Source organism: Pyrgilauda ruficollis, unplaced genomic scaffold (assembly GCF_017590135.1).
Source record: "Pyrgilauda ruficollis isolate IOZ18807 unplaced genomic scaffold, ASM1759013v1 scaffold31, whole genome shotgun sequence".
Taxonomy (NCBI): domain Eukaryota; kingdom Metazoa; phylum Chordata; class Aves; order Passeriformes; family Passeridae; genus Pyrgilauda; species Pyrgilauda ruficollis.
In genome coordinates this window covers 2,008,527-2,027,496 of record NW_024524489.1, presented here as the reverse complement: position 1 = coordinate 2,027,496, position 18,970 = coordinate 2,008,527, and the positions used below count along the sequence as shown (strand labels likewise).

The following is an 18,970-nucleotide window of genomic DNA, read 5'->3' as shown; positions in this document are numbered from 1 at the left end:
ACAGTTGCCAAAAAGGGGTTTAAGCCGCAGCTTTGTCGCAGGTGAGTTTAGGCAGGATTGACTTGCAGGAAAAGAACAGATACAAAGTATGTTTTTTGTAACAGCCCGATCTTCCCATGTGTCTGAGAGGCTCAGCTTACATCACCATTGTAGAGCAGTAGCCTTTATCCTCACTAAAAATAAGGGTATAATTGAAAAATAGTTTATACCTATTAGGATGAGCTTAACCACTGTATTGCTATAAGAAGCTCCTGTTTTGTTTTTTTTTTTTAATTTATTTTATATTTCTGAATAGCTATTTAAGTTATTTTCTTCACCCTTAACAGATTACAAATGTAACGTAGTTCAGATGCAAAGCACATACTCAAACCCACAAAGTGAATTCTTTCTGTATTGTGTTCACAGTAAAACACAGCAGCTCAAAAAAGACCTCTGACTGAAAGGAAAATGCCCACATAATACCTAAACCCTATAATTTTTATAGCATATCTCTAGCTGGGTGTGAAAAGCCAGGGTTAAAAGTTCTCCTGTATGAAGGAAATGATCCAAGAAATGTTGCCCTGCACCAGCAAGGTGTAAGAAACAGGTGGAGAATGGGAGCTCTTGAGCTTGTTTTCCATTTTAAAGCACCTGCACCTACATCAGGAGCTCGTTGCAAGTGAAACACATCCTCACGGTGAGCAGCTTTGTATGGTGAGACATCAAAACCCAGCATCTGGGCAGCTGTCAAAATGGAGAAATAGGAAAAACATTATTGTCTTTCAACCATTTTTAGCAGTTGTTTTTGATTTTATTTCTTTGCTGGATTTATGCACCTTTGAAACAGATAACTGAGAAGAGGGTTTGGAAGCGGATGATCTTTGCCTTTTTATATTCAATTTTTAGCAGGCAGAGAGGAGACCGGTTTTCTTATAAAGGTAGAGAAATGCACACCTAGGTCATATACAGGGAAAAGTAATAGTCTGGATATATCTGGATTTATATCACCTCTAAAATGATCCAAACATGCCCTAAGTGACCAAAATCACTGTGAACTCTGACCCTGCTCTTCAATTACACCGAGCAAGGAGGGCAGCAGTACCAAATCCTGGATATTTAGCACTAATGCAATGTTACAGCTGGATAACATCTGGATAATGGAATGTTACAGCTGGACACAGCTTAATAAAGAGCCAAGCTTTTAAAGGAGCTGTTGGGGAAGGTTTGGCTTGTGGTTGGTCACCTTGTTACCTCAGGTTAGGGATCATTTAGGGTTTGTTGTGGTGTCCCAGGAAGTCCCTGGTTTCTCCTCGGTGTGTGTAGTCTGTGGCATGGCTACATCTGAGGATGTTGTGTAAATTTGGGTGGTGGCAGATGTCATTTCTCTGCTGCTGAGCTGGGCTTTGGGTTTGGTTTTGCCTCAGCATGCCACAAAGGCCCTGAGAGGAAAACACAGAGGGATTGTGTGCTGCTAGCAGCAGTTACCACGCGCTGCTCAGTGGTGCCCTAGGGCTGGGAGCAAGGATGCTCCAGGATTTGGAAGGAAATTTGGAAGGTTAGAGCTGGTGCTGTCCCAGCCACCTAGTGACATGGCTCTGTGCTTGGCAAGAGCAGCTCCTGCAGTGCTAGGACTCGTTTGGAGTCAGTGTGTTCCATTGCTGGGTGGAGCCTGGATTTTGAGTGGGTGTGTAGCAAGCTGCTGAGCTAAGTTTGGAGCTGCTGTGGTCAGTGGGTGCCTTACCAACAGTTTTGGTCTGGCACGGTTCCTTCCCTGGGGCTGGGCTTCAGGGCAGATGAAAGGGTTCATCAGCCCTCGGGGAGATCCTGGATTATACTGGATTTAAGATGAGTTGTCAGGCTGATTTAAGGGGGTTTGTTATCCACTTTTGTCATCCCCTGTCATCCTCATCTGCCTCGTTCTGTGTCCAGTATGAACTCCTGGCAATGGTTGGGTTTCATCCAAGGCCCTTGCAGGTGTGAAGGTGGCACCAGCTGGGGACTGACCCAGAGCAGGCTCTGTGGTTTAGGACTTGCCATGTCAGGGTGAAGGCTGAGCTTTCAGCCAGAGCACCCAAGGACCAAATGTGTCACTAGGTCACGTTTAAAGCCAGCACTCCCTGAAGCCTTTTGGATTTGTCTTAAGAGCTGGGTTTAGACTTGGAGTTACCTGCACTTTATATTGTTCTTGTTGCCCTCTTATCATAATTTCTGGCTATTCTGACCTGTTCCACATTTCCAAGAAGCAATGAGAGAATACAAATCCCACAATAAACACCTCAATACAAGATCCTGAGGTTGTAATGGAGTTTTTTAGCTTAGTTCCTTGGGGGGGGGGGGGAAAGACAAGTTTGTGTGCTTAGTACTCTGTTCTTCAAATAGAACCTGGACCTAATTTTGGCTATAGAAACTGCATTTTCTGGCTTGGTGTGAATAGGCAGCTTCATGAAGAAGAGAGATTTTTAGTTAGAGCTGCACTGAGGGCAGAGCTCAGTCCTCTGGGGATGTTTGTTGCTGAACATTGTTCCTGAAATGGAGGTTAATCTTCCTGGGGGTCTTTTTTCTTCTCCCTGGAGAAAACTCACCAAGAATCCTTGAGGCAGCAGTGATGACAGCAGAAGGAATTATTGCCACAAGCAGGGTGACATCATTTCACCCCATGGCCTTAGATAAGTTATTAAGTGCCGTTCCTTAATCAGGCTCTGATAAGAGTGAGTAGCTTCTAAACATTGAATAAATGCAATACTTCCCAGCATGAAGTTTTTTGTACAAGTAAATTTTAGTTTTTCAGAGAAGAAGAAAGTCTTTACCTAGAGAATATTTTTTTCTTCTTCTATCTTGAGTTTCATGCCAGAAGTTTTGGCTCGTGGTGCCTGAGGCTGAGCCCTGCAGGAGCTGCCAGTCCTGCCTGCATGGGATGGCTGCATGGCTACTTCCACCTCCTGGAGAAGACAATGAATGAGGGATTCTGGATTTTATGGATTTTCTTGGATTCTTTTATTTGATTTCTTCTTTTTTTTGGGGGTTTTTTTTGTTTTGTTTTGTTTGGTTTTTTTGTGGTTTTTTTTTTCCTTCCTGCTCTGGAATATGTATGGTGAAGAGGTTTTGTCCCTTTCCTACTCCCTCCATTTCTTGTTAATATTTTCTGAGGGCTTTTTCTCCCTTAAGTTCCTTTAAAAAAATCTGATTTCACGCCCATAGAGGAAAAGGCTGCTCACACAGTTTTTCCAGCAAGGGACCTAGGAAAATTGAGGACACATACTGTGGGACTGTGTCAGGAAATGCATGCAGTGCCATACAAGCATTACCTTATTACATGTACTTGTAGGTAACCCAGCTCAGGAGGGTGAGGGTTCTGCAGCAGCTCAAAATACAGGGCTGCACTGTGGTTTGATCACTCTATCAATAGTGATTTTGTTCTGCTAAGACATCAGAGTAAACATTGCTATTTAGTTATCCTCTAAGTAATGTATTTATCCTCTAAGTAATTTATTTATCCTCTAAGCAATGAATGTGATCTGATCTCTGCTTCTAAATCTACAATAGTTAAAAAAAATCTTACTGCACTTGTAGATTTTCCAGTTTTTCCAGTATTCTCTCCTTGCTCTTAAAAAAAAAAAAAAAAAAAAGTCAGTGGCAACCTGGCAGACAAGTTCCTGGTCATAAGGCTACAAAAGGAATTCAAGGCAGGGACAGACAAGCTGCTGAATAAGTTTGTGGGACTGCGTCTGTTGCTGCTGTTAATTCTCAGCACTTCTTTCTCTTCACACAAGAGTAAGTGAGGACACACAGGAGCACACCGGGAGTGTAAGCCAGTGACCCTTGGTCTGCAGGGTGCAGGCTGAAGCTCTTTGGTGAAAGAATGAGTATTCCTTTGTGGGAATGCCTGGGGAGATGATTCCCCCCTCTCCCTCTAGATGCCAGCAGAGCACTAGCCCTGCTGCGAGGCATTGCCTCCTGGATGTATTTCAGAAGAACAGTGCTGATTTGTAATGCTGCTTGATTACTTTTTAGAGAGGTTGGGATTAACGGATTGTCCTGTTCAGAACAAAGTCTGCATCCTTTGGAGAGCTGATGAAAAGAAAAAGCACCGGAGTTTAAACATGTTGTTTTATGAATCTGTTTCTGCAAATACAAAACATGTTCTCACCTGTGATGTATCTCTGTGTTTCACAGGTAAAGAACAAATCAGAGGCTTCTTGGCAAGCAACATCCTGAGCCCTCAGAGGCATCCTTGTTTGTGACTCCATACAAACGTGTTGTTCCAGAGATCCCTTGGGAGGAGTATGGCTGTTCCAGGGCCGTGCTTGCTGATGGAGCATCGTGGTTGAACTTGTGCATCCTTCCAGGAAGAGGCGCACACCTGGGATGTGGTGTGAGCTCCCTGCCTTGGGCTGCGTCACCTCCCAGCTGGCCCATTTAGTGCCTGGCACCCCTCTGGCCTGGGACAACTGGAAAGTGGGATCCCTTCTGGTGCTGAGATGGATCAGGCTGAAGCACCTTGTCCTGCTGCTCTGGGCTTTCCCACATGCCTGCTTACAGGGCTCTCAGGGACTGCTTCTCTAATGGCATTTGTTCCACCAGAAGCAAGGTGTCCCTCCCTGCTCCCTCACAGCCAGCAAAAGTTCTGGCCCTTAAAGAGCCTTTTTTTTCCTGTATGGAGTGCTTCAGCTCCATTTCCCAGAGTGTTTCTGCTGGGAGAGACTGTGAGACTCAGTGACTGATTTGCAAGTACTGTTAGAGATGGAGCATTGTGCACTTCTGCTGTGACACAGGCACTGTTGGCTGCTGTGGACTCTCTTTGCTTGGACTTGGTTTTTGGAAAGAAGACTAACACAAGTGAATGGAGACGGATCTTGATAAGACTATTCTGAGAAAGAAAGGACACACAAGAAGCTACACAAGCTGTTCAAAAACTGTATTTCAGTGCTCTCTGCACTGCCCCAAGTGATCTTCCTCTCAGAGAAACAGAACAAGTGGAACTGCACAACAGTAAGTGAAGTTTTAGTTATATTTTTTAATATGTTGGCTTTGATAGCTATTAAAAATTGTTTCAGAGATGTTTGGGTATTTCAGTCATGCTGCCAAAGGTTGATGTCTTGAAGCTGGAGGTAAAAACAGGATTTGTTGTTGGGCGCAATCAGGAAAAGGGGGAGGAACAAGCGGGCGGAGCAAAGCTGGGCAGCTCCATAACACGAGTTTCCGTGCAGCCCTGGGTTGCTTTGCTCCCCTCATTGCCTCAATCCAGAGCTGCTCTTTGAGAGCTCCCTTCACTGGGAAAAGAGTTCAGTTGGTCATTACTAAAATGAATCCTGGTGAAAATACAAAGCGGTAGTAGCATTAAAAAAAAAAAAAAAAAAAAAAAAGGTCTGCATTTGAAGCACTGATACTTCTCAGAGGTGTTAATAAATACAAATCCAAAAAAAAAAAAAAAAAAAAAAAAAAAAAAAAAAAAAAAATCTGCATTTGAAGCACTGATACTTCTCCGAGGTGTTGATAAATACAAATCCTATGTTTTTAACCCTACTGCTACATCTCACCCATTCCCCTTTCCACTTGTGGAAGGGTTGAGTGCTACTGGGCAAGAGAGAGGCACTGCCCCTGTCTGGGGCATTTGTGCTTCAGGATGGTTCATCAGCTCAGATGGAATGGGGCTGTTTAAGTTGGAACGAGTGTGGATTTTGGGAGCAGGACTTGTATATTTGTGTGGGTCCCAGAAACGAAACTTTAAAAGAATGGGAGGGTCTGATGTGTTCCCTTGGCTGTGAAATTCAGGAGAGGCTGGTGTGAGAACTGGTTGGAGAAATCAATTGTGATGAACTTCCTAGTTCAGTGATTATGAGCTGCAGTGTGGTACAGGGTAGTGAGATATGTCCTCCCAATACCTCACTTTAAATGGTGTCCTCTTGCTTTGGAATAACTCATATTTAAGTTGAAGCAATCTTTATTTTCAGTTGCAGTATCTTTTTTTCCTGCCCTTCTCTGGAGCTAATCTTCGAGACAATATAAATTGCTATTCACAAATCTCTTATTTTGCTTTGTTTCTGGTAAAACCAAACACACCAGTCAAGGTCTCCTAGAGCTATGCTGTGCAAACACAAGGGGATGGATGATCTCTGCCCCAGTTTGGGATAATGAATCTTTGGCTCACTTGCTGATTTGAATGACAATCATATGTATCCATTCACTAAATCCTTGAGAAAACACAGGAAAAGCCAGGCCAGAAATAAGTATCAAAAACTGGGTCCAAACAGAGAAAACTCTGAACTACCAGAATGTGAAAATAAGAGATTTTCAAAGTGAGAGGTCACACCATCCTGTCTTCATTTGCATTTCACTTCTATTACAAATTTGAGTCATGGTGCTCAGCCAAACTTGGGACACACATGGCAGGAATCTGTATCTGTCCAGTGATGGGGTCATTCCCAGTGCAGTCCTGGGGAGAGGGCACATTCCCAGGAAAGGACTGGAAGCCCATAGTGGTGACAAGGAGCAAGCCTCCTTCTGCCACATACAAAATGAAAGCTCCTGGGACATCAGAAAACACAAATCTAACATCATAAAACCATTTCTTTACTACATGTTGAAAGTACATTCCAAAACAACAAATGGAGTTAATTTCTCAGGCTAAACATTGTAGATGGTAAAGACAACACCAAGATCCATGTCTTTAATAAAAAAACCAGAACATAGCTCTGTGGCTTTTATTTCAGTAATACTGAAAACATTAAAAACCCCAAGAGAATGGAACAGAGACTTTTACACACTACAGCACCTTCCCCTGAGAGTTCAGGGGGTTTTATGCACTGTGTCTGTACAGCACTGTACAGCAGCAGGAACAGGCAGCTCCTGGAACTGAAGCCTTCCTCTGATGGGGAAACATCAGACTGGGACACCTCTTTGGATTCCAATGGCAAGCTCAAATTTGGGATTGTCAGCATTTCTTACTATTATTGTACAGAAATTGGCACCCAAGGGTTCATTTGAAAGGTGTCTGCAGAACTGTCTGCTAGTGCAGGGGATTTGGGTTTTTCAAGCCTCAGCAGTACACACATTAAATTGCTTCATTAATTGGCTTTTTGCCTCTGTATGAGGTAAATCATCAGCTGCTAAATCTGTAGATGGGACGGAACATCCTCTCTGCTTAAAATCCACTGGGAAGCAAATGTTAACGTGCTCCCCTCCCCACTTCCGTGTGTCACTGCTGTACTGCAAACCTCCCACTGCCTGTGACCTTGTTTTGGGGAAGCACTTGGGAGGCTCAGTTGTGGACAACCTCATAAAAAGTCAGAACAAAACAATTACCCCTGCCCTAAGGATCCTGCACAATCTGTGACTACAATTAAATTTAATGTTTCTTTTTCCTGAACTGAAGTTAGGTTGATCATCTGCATCCACTGCATTTACTTAGAGGAGTTAGATCTGCACAACCCCTTGTCACTGAGCCCACTCACTCCTTTCAGCTGTACTCTATGGATAATACCTTTAAAAAATTGAATCCCCAGCTTTGCTCTGTGAATAAAAGCAGAGTACATCTTGCTAAGCCTAATGCACCTTGGATTGCAGCTCTCATCTGACTGTGATCATGGGAGATACTGGAGGCAGACAGCTGGCCAGGCAGCCTCTCACTGTGTGAAATTTATGCTACTCTATTTGTAGGTGATTACAAAAACAACTTTTAGTGTCCAGGCTTGCTGCTGCTTAGCACAGGAACAGGAGTCCAAAGACTTTTTCTGGTTGACTACCTTCATTATTAGTTTTTCTCTTTTTTTTTTTGTGGTTTTCTCTCCCTTAGAAACGTCAGGGTTATGGAATCTGATGGTTCATAGTTTTGCTGAAGGACGTTTTCAGAGTCTCACAAAAACACACCAAGGTGATGGAGATAGTGAACTTTGAATGCATACAACAATCACCCAGAGCTAATTAGTGGTTTGTAGTTTTAAGGGATAATCAAATGCTGGGTTCTTGTAGGAGACTAAGTGTGTGCCATACTGCTCACTCTGAGGCTTTTTACATGCCTTACACAGACATACAGATAAAATAATTGTAGTAATGAGAAAGACTCCACTTGCTGCAGACAGACCAGCAAAAACATATTTGTAGCTGGGTTTTGTTTTAAAGCTGGTGCACGAATTACCTGGAATTTCCTGGCCTGTTGTCTGGCTTGACCCTGCTTTGTTGGAGGCAGTCACACAGATCTGGTAAGTGGTGAATGGCAGCAGGTTGTACAGAGTGTACTGCCTGGCCGTGGGGTAGATGTTGTCCATGACAAACTGCCTGTCCTCGTTGTCTTGGGCATGAAGCATCAGCTCATAGCTGTGAACAACCGAATATGGGGCACACCAGCGTATCTGTGCAGAGCTGTCAGTGATTTCAATCACCTCTCTGAGCCTGGGTGGGTCTGGAATCTCATCTTCCCTCGTTGTGCCAGGGCATGAACACTGGGATATGTTCTGGAGTTCCCTGCACGGCTTCTGCAGGTGCCTGCAAGGATTGTAGTCACAGGCAGCCTGGGCCGTTTGCACCGGGGCTTCCTCCTTTGGTTGTTCTTCGTAGTCGTAGTCATCGGTGTAATGTGGTGATGGCGTGCTGGGCGCAGGCTCTGAGTGGGCACTGCTCCTTGTGGAGTCCAGCTGTGGGGGGCTCGTTTTGGGGGCACCTTCCCTGGCATGGGAGGCAAAGGAGGGAGTGTGGTGGTTGGTGGTGTGGGGGACTCCTGTTCCTCCAGTGGAATAATCACTGGTGGTCTGGTTTAATGGCCCTTCCCGGGGCAATGTCGTGCTGGTGGTTCTGAGCCCTCTCTGTAGCTGCTCTGTTCCAGTTGGACTTGTGGAGCTGTGGTCTGGGGACTGAGCAAAGAGCTCTTGGAGAAAAACTGGGAAGGAGGTTACAGATGCCAAGGGAGGGGGACTGCTTGTGGATTCAGAAACTGCCTCCTCCTCATGGGAGGAACTGTTGGCCTTTGTAAGAATGGGCTCCGTTGGGTTGGATGCTTCCGTGCTCCTTCCATCCCTCTGGATTAGGGAGCTGGTATAGGTGTCTTTGGTTAGCATTGGATTGGATGTTGTTGTGCTCCTTGCATCCCTCTGAATTAGGGAGCTGGTATAGGTTTCTTTAGTTAGCATTGAGCTGGATGTTGCCGTGCTCATCACATCCCTCTGCATTAGGGAGCTGGTATAGGTGTCTTTGGTTAGCATTGGATTAGATGTTGCCATGCTCCTTACATCCCTCTGGATTAGGGAGCTGGTATAGATGTCTTTGGTTAGCATTGGCTTGGATGATGCAGTGCTCCTTGCATCCCTCTGGATTAGGGAGCTGGTGTGAGTCACATCTGTGGTCAGCAGAGCTGAGTCTGTTACTACAGCAGAGGCATCATCACTGGTGAAGCTGAAAGCACCACGATCAGGAAGGGCTGTGTTTGAGTTGGGCTGTGTAATGTTGCTCTCTGACTGGCATTTATCATAGAGCTCCAGCAGTGAAAAAGATGTCGAAGGTCTGCCTGAATCTTCCTGGGGTGTGCAAAAAGTCTCCCAAGCCCTGCAGAGGGAAAACAGAATCGTCAAGATCCAGAAGAACATTACAGGTTTCTGTAGGCTGCCTGGATTGGAATTGGTGACGTGGTGTCAAAACCATCTTTATGTTAGTGAGAACGTGAAACCTAGACCAAAGCTAGATTGCCTTAACAACAGTCCAGGCAGCTTTCCACAGCACTGACTGTGGAATTTAGTTTTTAGTTTGCGCTCTTTAGATTTGTAAGGTGCAGGGATATCTTATGCCCGAGGGGAAGTGTCCTTTGATACAACAATGGCTGTGAACTTAAACAAAGGGCATCGGGATTCAGCTTGTCTTAAAGGGTCAGACTTTACTGCAGCAGTAACAGGGGAACACATGCAGCCAGCTATGACAGGATTCCCCGGATTCTTAATCCATCTGGTTTAGGCAGCTGGAGGTGGGTTGACCCGGGACTTTTAAATGACTAAGATCGAATTCTTTATTTACTCAGACACTGAAATTCTGGTAAAGAATGCAACTGCTAAACCCATCCCGATGAAAAACTGTCTAATTTCAACAATCTACTTCCCTGCTCTCTGAGAGATTTGATGACAAATCTTCTTGGTGGCCTTTGAAAAGGAAGAGAGACCATTTATATGCAAATACTTCCTTTAACTGCAGCTTACTGTAATTAGTCCGTAAAATTGTAGGGGAGCATGAAAACAATAGGTGAGAAATGGTGCTATTTGCGAGGGGCTTTGTTGACTGCCGGTGGTGATGTAAGCTTTGCAAGTAGCAGGGTGAGGAGAAAATAATTTGTTAAAGATCTTTCAAAGTTTCCCAGTTGCTGTTCCCAGCGCTGGCACATCAAGACAGCTCATTTTCTATCTTCGGCTAATATGGAAATATGTGAAATATGGTCCAAAACAGTAAGAAAATATTCTCACCTTAAAGCAGAATCTACAGCTAATAACACTTTATGCTTTGTCCCTGAAAGGGACATTATTTTGCACTTCTACCTCTTGTGGAAGGGAAGAACACACAAGGAATTTGAATAACTCAGTGAATGGTGGTGAATGTCTGGTCCCCAGACAACTTGCACACTGAAGTGTCTGAAGAGCATTTCTTGATCTCTTGAGCTCACTTACTTTTGCAGAACAACTTTCTCGGGCTTGGACAGCAGCCAGGAGAGCTGGCAGCTGCACAGCAGAGGATTCCCGTACAAGCTGATGGTGATGCCATCCGACGAGTTGGTGTTCCAAGAATTAAAGGAACTCAGGTTACAGCTACAAGAAGACAAATACAATAATTAAAAACCACTGAGCTACCTTCCAAGGACTGGAGCTTGCTTAGTATCCCTTTACCCTTAGTGTGTGTAAGGCACAAAGCAATATTCCCAGTTGCTGTGGCAATAAGCAGTTATTAAACCCACCATCCTGCACTCTGCATGCTCAGAAGATGCTCTCTTCTTTCTAGGTCTTGAATTCCTTAAAGTTTGGGCATGATTTTTAGCCCTTTGAACTGGTATTTCTGCAAATGTTGGAAAGTGCTGTGTAAATTCAGTAGGGCAATCAAGGGGGATGGAATCCATAGGATTTTTACTTTGTATGGGTTTATTTTCCTGAAACTGGTTTCTAGGCACAGCCAGTGCTCTAAGTGTTTGTTTTCTGATATGCTTATATCTGGGTTGCTATTATAAAAATGTTTCAAAGTGCTCTCCAGATTTTTTCCTTTATGCTGACTCCTCTGTGTGCACTTCACCTGCTCTTATTTTGATAATCAGTTTCAGACTTTTATCCCTCTTAGTATTTCAGGTATGTGACGTACCAAGAGGTGCTACCCGTAGAATGAGGACTAAAACATTGCTTTTACTAATGATGACCACGGAACTATATTAAACTCTCACACTAAAAGTGGAAGGGACAGGATTTTTGTCTGCTTCTGAGATGCAAGTTTTGGGGAACTGTCAGCACTCATCCTTGCAGAGCAGGGAACCCTCAGTGACCTGCTTCTCCTCTGATGGGATGGATTGCCCTTGGAAGCCTGGTCTTTATCACAAGCAGGGTTCAGTGGATCTGTGCTGATCTAAACAGCGCTGGGTGAATTAATCCATGGGACAGGGAGATAATGCAGAGGAGTGGGAACACAATGGATGCAACCTCAAGCAAACAATTAATTGTGCTGTGAGCCCCATGCTGCCTCCTTGGGTTGTATCAGCTCTATCAGGCCAGATCACAGATTTTACAGGGCAAAGACAGCAAGACCACACCTCCTTCCTAAATCTGATAACAAACTGTTCAATTCAGCTCCCAGGCACCACAGGCTGTGAGGCAAAGGCAGTATTATGTGAGGAAGGACAAAAAAACCCAACTCACTTCTCAAATGAGAGATGGCTCAGATGAGGAGCACTGCCAAACATCTCTGTTTGCACGAAACCCAGGGAACGGGAGTCCTGACAGTGCAGCTCTCGGAGACCAGGCAGAGACTTGAAGAAGTCGCTGTCGAGGCTTCTTAACCGTGGCATGTTTGTCAGGTGAAGTGAACTGAGGTTGGCCAAATCTCTGGCCCACTCTGGTTGAACTGAAACAGAAAAATACTTACACCTACTGCCTGAACAGAGCATTCCTGTGGATTTCTGCCTAGAAAAAGGGTTTGAATTCATAGATATAAAGTATACCTTCTACAGCTGTTCTCTTTGGGAAGGGAATAGAACAAAAGTCAATACATCAGCATGTAAACAGTCATGCAGCTGCATTTTTGTAACAGTCCCCGCAGGTCAGGCTGTCATAGGGCAGGGGAAAAGAGGGGAAAATAGGACAACAAAGCTGATAAGAGATATGGAGTAGATTTCTTGTTGGGTGAGATTAAATGAACAAGGATTTCTCTGCTCAGGAAAGTGGTCTACAAGTTCCTGACTGCTGCAAGAAAGGCAAATCACTTCTTTCTCCTAGCACAGGAAAAAGAGCCAAGAGGCATGAAACTGAAAGGATAGATCTTGTACAAAAAGGGCCTTTCTGTCCCATGACTCAATAGGGTAACTCACAAGACAGATTAGGCAAATTTATGGAGGAAATTTGGTAGTGCAGCTGTTTAATGTGAGTTGAACTGAAGCCTCTAGCTTGAGGAGGCCCTGGCCCTGCCCCAGGCTGAGAGCAGCTGGGCAAGGCATCTCACATCTGTGTGTGTCAGTACCTCAGGTATAAACTGAGGCTGGCAGAGGAGGCCAGCAAAAGGGAAAAAGCCTCCTGTGCATCGCTCGGGGCAGGGATTGTCTCCCAACTCAGCGGAAGTATTTGGCCGGGCCAGGGATGGCACAAAAAGCCTCTCTCTGTGCTACTTCAATGCAGCTGTAAAAGCTGAGTGTAGCTGTGGGGACAAAGAAAGATTTCAACAGCCTGTCTGGAAAGAGAAACTAATTTCCTCCTGTGCTTCCCAAAACTAATCCCGGGCTGACAGGGAGATGACTGTCAGTAGCAGACAGTGGGATTAGGATGGAGGTGGGTGACTGCACTGGGACAAATCGTCCTGTCTCATGGTGTTTGGTCTCTGCCCTTCCTCTGGGAGGCTGCTTTTCGTGACAGCGCCTTGCATGCCTGGACCAGCTGTTTGCAGCTTTCAGTGTGGGGTGTTCCCCCCGCACTCCAGGCTCAGCCAGGATGGCAGCCATTGTCCCAGCAAGGCTTCTGCTCCCCCGGTCTGACCAAGCCCTGTGTTTACAGTGGGAAACCCAGAAACTTACTTTTCTCAAAAAAGGTCCCGCTCAGATCAAGCACACTGATGGAGTTTCCAGGCCCGTTCATGGCCTCGTTGGGATCTGTGCTGACGGCAAAAGCAGAGTCCCTAATTCCTCTGCTGTCATCCTGCCCGAGCAGCGTTGCAGAGAGGTTCAGGACCTGCAGCTGAGGGTAGCAGGAAAAAGCCAATGGCTGGATTTCAATCAGGGGATTTCCAGCCAAGGACAACCACCTGAGGTTAGGCAGGGCAGAGCCGTGGCAGGATGGCACAGATGACAGCTTATTAAAGCTCAAGTCCAGCTTGAGGAGGCTGCTGAGGGCTTCTGATCCCCACCTCACTGCCCAGAGGCGGTTGTGCCTCAGCGAGAGGACACGCAGCTGTGGGAGGTTCGCTATCTCTGTGCCATTCACCTCTTCCAAGAGGTTGTTGCTGAGATCCAGGGTCTCCAGGGCCTCCGGAAGGCAGACTGGGAAAGCTGTCAGGCTGCTGTTGGTCAGCTGCAGGGTGACCCAGGTCCTATTCTTCTGATCCTCACAGGACATGCTGGTGAGATTAACATTCTCCCAAGAGTCCTCCTGAGCCAGCTGGAAAAAGGTGGTGACATCCCTGGATGCTGCTCTGCTCACCAGGCCATGTGCTGTGGTCCCCAGCAGCAGAGGGAGGATGAGCAAGGGTGACAACATCCTTCTCAGAGGTGCTTGTAGTTTGCAAGATCTGTTTCCTTTGTGTATCAGGGAGGGGAAAACAAAACAACAACATTTAGAGCTAAATTAAAATCCCTCCAGTCATCTAAAAACTATTTAAAAGAGAAACAGTTTATAAGCCCTTTCCTATTATTTCTAGATAGTGATAAGTGATAATTAATAGCTCTTCTGTAATTAAGCCTAAGTAAACATAAATTCTTAGGGACAGAAGTATCATGCAGTCTTAAGTCTAAATGTATAAAAACTATTTAAAAGAGAAACAGTTTATAAGCCCTTTCCTATTATTTCTAGAAGTATCATGCAGTCTTAGTCTAAGTGTGCCTACAGTCGTTCATGCAGGAAGCATGAACCAAGTTGTATCCCACACCAGGACCCTCAGAGCCAGCAGGTTGTCCTACAGTGCCCAGTTTGGCCAGCCCAGTGGGAAGAGTTTTCCAGTGGGGTGATGCCCAAACAACCGGGTCCAATGTGCCTGTGGCAGGGGACTGTTTTCTGTGAGGTTGTGTAAAGCAAATGAAGAGATCCGAGGACAGAGGAGAGTTGCCAAACTTTACAGCCCAGGACCCCAAACTGGACTGAGTTGTGTTGGAATGGGCAGGTAAAAGTGCCTTTCCTGTGCCAGGAAGGACTTTCTTTTCCTTAGCAGGAGCTGGAACAGAAAAACCAGGGACTTGTGTGGGCTCTGCCAGAGCTGTTCTGCCCCATTCTGAGGACAGTTCCAGTGGGGACCCCACCGGGGTTTTTGGGCTCCTGAGCAGCTGGCAGTGCCCCCCAGCCTGTGTGCCAGGCACAGGGGCTGGGCTCTGCTGCAGAGAGAGCCACAGACAGGCTGCACGGCCCAGCTGCTGGGAAAGGATGCACTGAAAATGCAGCTCCCGAACCACATTTCAGTGGAAGTGGTCAGAAACTGAGTATGCTCCTGGATCGGGGCCCCAAAGGCCTGAGCGCCAAGAAACATGTTCTTTAGTGTTACAGCTCCCGCCGTGCTCCCTCCTCCTCCCACCCCCGGTTTGGTCTTTGTAAAAAAAAAAAAAAAAAGTCCTTAGTGACTTGTGCGAGGTCCCCACAGGTGAGGTGCGTCAGAGGAAGGAATTAACCCCAGCCTCAAACTCGTGCTTTTCTTGTTGAACTGTCTTTTGTGCTTCCCGGCAACAAAATGATGTTTCCTCGCCCAGAAATATATTACAGTGTAGGGTGGTAACCGAAACCCCACGTCCTATGAAATATCTCTGACTTATTCCAAAGTTTAATTGCTCCTTGCCCTTCCCTGAATGACGCCAGGTCTTGCCCAGACCGTTATCCTTTGCTGCCATCCCAGGTTTGAAGTAGGGAGCAGCAAAATCGCATACACCGGAGCACCAAAATAATGCGTTGTGTTTGCCTGTGTCCTTTTCGTCAGATGGAACCGTGCAAGATCCGAGCAGCCTCAGGGCTTCCCGGTCACCGGAGCCGCTGGATCTCCTGCTCCGCAGCACATTGGCAGGGAGAGGATGGGAAGAATTGGGCTGCTGTATTCCAATCTTAGATTTAATCTTAATCTTTGCCTCTAAACCGCATCCGCTTGCACGTACCTGTCCCAAAGTCCCGGTGCCTCGTGCCTGCGCTCGGAGTGGCTCCGACTGCTTGGCCTTGATTTTATACCCTTGGGGTGACTCAGCCGGCGTGAACTGACTGCCTCTCTCTGTTCCCAGCTTTCCCTGCTCCCGGCTCTGCCCACAAGCTCAGGCGAGGTTTGTTCCAGGCTCGCTCCCCCGCGTGCAGCTTTGAGAGGGGGCGGCTCCGGGCAGCTTTCCCCGCTCCCTTGGCCCTAGCAGGAGGTGGGTGGGAGGGCTCTTATTTCCCAACACTCAGGCAGGGCTGCTCCTGTCTGTCTTTGTCTAAGCAGAGGGGGGTAAAGGGAAAAGATCAGTGTCAATAGTCCCGACTCTCACGTCTTCCACCAACGGGGGGAGGGAGGGGAGTTGTTGTGCTCCTTTGTTGGCAGGTCAGGATGATGTAAAGCTGAGGCTCTGCCTGCTGACATGAGCTTTGGTCTCTCTTTAGGCGCCAATGAGGGGCTTCAAGTGTTTAAATTTCTAAGACTTTTGCTCTTGAGGAGTAAATCCTGCAAAAGTTCACGCAGGACAAATTACTTTTTTTAAGGAGGCCCTTAGGATATGTCAGAAGTGAAACTCTCACCTGCTCCTCTCGCAGAGAGGAATTCTCTCTGCCATGGAGAGGGCAGGGCGTAGGGCATCTCACTCCCCGTGCGACGGCCTTTGGGAGGCCTCTGCTGGTCCCGCTGTGCGTGGGCTGCGTTCTCCGTTCCGCATCTGTGTACCACATGGCTTGGGACAGTTCCCTTCCTGCTACTTCTCTCATCCTTTGCTGGATAAGTAAAACTGACAACATAAACCATCTCCCACTGAGGGACCTGCCCCGAGCTGGGTTTTTCAGCATTCCCACAATTCAGACAGTAATTAGGTCGAGAGCAGAGAATAAAGTCAGGGAAGCGATCACATAAAGGGATGAGTTGATGGAGATTGTTCCAAAGTAAAAGCAAAAGGGTGGTTGTTCTGTTGCTACTGTAGGACAATTAATTGTTAAAATTTCCAAGGAGAACAGTAGTCAGTGCTTTTCCTTTATCGGGGCAACAAAACAGATCCCTGACATGAAGGCAGCACCGACCTGTAAACTTCGGTGCTAAAGTGCAGATAAAGGTCTTGCTTGCCCAAAAACGTTGAGTCTGCAAGTACACATTAGGCAGACCTTATCTACTGACCGTGTGGGCCATTATGTGCGTGGGGAGAGAGCCTTGAAAAACACCAGAACGTCCACAGAACAGAGATAGGGGCTTCCAGTAGGACTCCCTGGAGCCACCGCCGTTCCCTTGGAGGCTGGGCGAGCTGCACATGTTGCTGCCCTGCGGAATGGCTCTAGGGCCAGACAGATGGTTTCCTAAATGAGGGGCTAATCCCCGCGTTGACCCTGGTGGGCAGGCGGAGCGGGGCAGCCGGGCCGGCACGTGCGCGCCCGCAGGTACCTCCGGAGCTCCGCACTCCGCGGTTCAAAGGGCAAAGTGGGGCAGGTTACAAAAATCTGAAGAATTTGGGATAAGGGGTGGAAAGCTCAGCTCCACACAGGCCGGTGGAAACCCTGCCTTCCCTCAGGCTTGGCAGAGCTGCCGGCTGCGGCGCTCCTCTTTGGGAAGCCGAGAGGTGGCCTGGCTTTGTGGCTTTTCCCTGGACTATTAAATACTTGTGTTTGCTGCCCTTAGCTCAGTATTTACAGACAGGGATTTTTTATTGCTTGTTTTAGGGTTATTTGTTATCCTATTGATTTTAATATCTTACAGAAAATACTCTGGGAAACTCGGTGAGCCAAAAGCTGCCTTGGTTTTAATGAGTTCATCCTTACTGATTTAATTTTGGAGACTGAGTCGAGCAGACTGTCAGACTGGGAAAGCGGCTGCTCGTTTTGGTGAAGGTGGAAGGGAGGTGGAGGTTTTCTTTGCCCAGAGGCCTTTGATTTCTCAGTGATACAGAGAACCTGTTGCAAGAGGCAGAGCGCCCTTGGAAAATGAGCTTTGGTTTTTTTATTTTCCGTCTTTGTTTCTGCTTTTTTCTTTGGCCAGTTTTTGTGGCAGTTATTGTATTTTCCCATTGTATGACATGTTATTTCTTTGCTTAGCTGCAAACTCTCATCATCTGAAATATTTCTGCTATGGTGCTACATCTCAGGCAGCTGCCCAGGTACTGGTGGAGGTTTCCCAGAGCAGGCAGCAGCCTTCGTTCACAAGTTTCTTTGAAATATCTGCTAACAGCAGGCAGAGATTTCTCCTTTGTGATTCACTTTGACTTGTTCTCATGTCGCCTTTTATTCTTTTTTCCGCTTTTCTGAGAGTTTCGGTGACAACCTGAGGGACCAGTTAGCAAAGGCAGGCGTTCCTGTCAGCCTTTTCACACGCGTGATGCAAAGAGAGCTGAAGCAGACGCCCCTTCCCCGGGGGCGATTCAGGGCTGCACAAAGCCCCTCTGCCCGCAGGAATTCTCGGGCTGAGCCCTGCATTCCTTAGTGACACCAAGATAAGCAGAGCAGGAGAAGGTGAGGATGGTACCAGGCTAAGTTTAAGAGGTGAATGTTTTTTACTGGCCGTGATCCAAGTGATGGTTAAGAATGAAAATATCCTGAAGAAAGGCTTTTAAAGCCAACAAAAGAACTGTTTCACAGGTCTGTCCACAGAGCAAGCACAAGCAAGACGTTTTCCTACAGAGAAAGGGGAGAGAATGGAAGAACAGGATTATTTAGCCTGAGGTTTCAGAAAACGATGGGGTGTGTGTCTCCTAACCCAGGCTGAAGGCAGTGGTGAAATCCCTTATGGAATTTGATGTAAGAGCAGCAGGATCCTCTGACATCGGCAATGCTTTACCCTGACCTGGCTTGGGTTTAATTAAGCACCGTGTAGAGAATAGGGTTGCAGCTGAGTTGAGGTGTAAATTTCCTAAAGGTTTGTTTTCATCTAATAACATTCCTGTCCAGGATTTAATCTCTGTATTGCAAAACTTCAGGGCAGACGCCCCTGTCCTGCTTTCACTCATTCTGGGAAACCTCTCCCACATCTGGCACTGTGCAATTAATAACGTGGTTTCTGCAGCCCGCTGAGCCCGTGGTCTTAACCCTGTGTATAAATAGGTGTGATGAGCTCATGAGAGCCAAGGGTGACCAGGTTATTGCACAAATTAGGGAGGGTGTGGAACTCCACGTACATTGAGGGAATGTCCGGAGCCTGGTGGGACGTGCTGGGTGACATGGGGTGGGATGAAAGATGACTCCAAGCTGTGGCTGGTGCAGGTGTCAGGCAGGGCAGGTTAGGGCAGGCCTCCTCTCAGGTGCTGCCCACCATATCCAGCCTGGAATTGTGGAAGTGCAGGAATGCCCTGCGTCCTGCCTTCCCACTCCAGCCTCTCCAGGAAGGAGTCTTCCCACTGAAACCTCTCCTCTTTAGGAGGTAGGAAGAGGAGCTGCAGCCACATGCAGCACTCAAAGCAGCTGGATAAAACCAGCTTTCCTTTCCCACCTGTTGT

At 46.7% G+C, this 18,970-nt stretch overlaps 1 protein-coding gene across 1 annotated transcript; it reads right to left on the bottom strand.

Moving 5' to 3' along the window:
* Positions 1 to 6,553: 6,553 nt before the first annotated feature.
* LRRN4 (leucine rich repeat neuronal 4) lies at positions 6,554 to 15,616 on the bottom strand. The gene is made up of 5 exons (XM_041474105.1): positions 15,479 to 15,616; positions 13,208 to 13,924; positions 11,844 to 12,048; positions 10,617 to 10,754; positions 6,554 to 9,513 (listed from the first exon to the last, which is right to left on the bottom strand). The coding sequence occupies exons 2-5, from the start codon at positions 13,884 to 13,886 to the stop codon at positions 7,896 to 7,898; spliced, it is 2,640 nt and encodes an 879-aa protein (XP_041330039.1). The 5' UTR covers positions 13,887 to 13,924; positions 15,479 to 15,616; the 3' UTR covers positions 6,554 to 7,895.
* Between the last annotated feature and the right edge of the window lie 3,354 nt (positions 15,617 to 18,970).

What these genes read in the sequence shown, in the direction of transcription:
- LRRN4 (XM_041474105.1), bottom strand. Translation starts at nt 13,886, where the DNA reads ATGTTGTCACCCTTGCTCATCCTCCCTCTGCTGCTGGGGACCACAGCA. An exon ending in CGGGACCTTTTTTGAGAAAA is followed by an intron (nt 12,049 to 13,207) that starts GTAAGTTTCTGG and finishes TTTCTGTTTCAG; the next exon opens with TTCAACCAGAGTGGGCCAGA. An exon ending in AGCCATCTCTCATTTGAGAA is followed by an intron (nt 10,755 to 11,843) that starts GTGAGTTGGGTT and finishes GTCTTCTTGTAG; the next exon opens with CTGTAACCTGAGTTCCTTTA.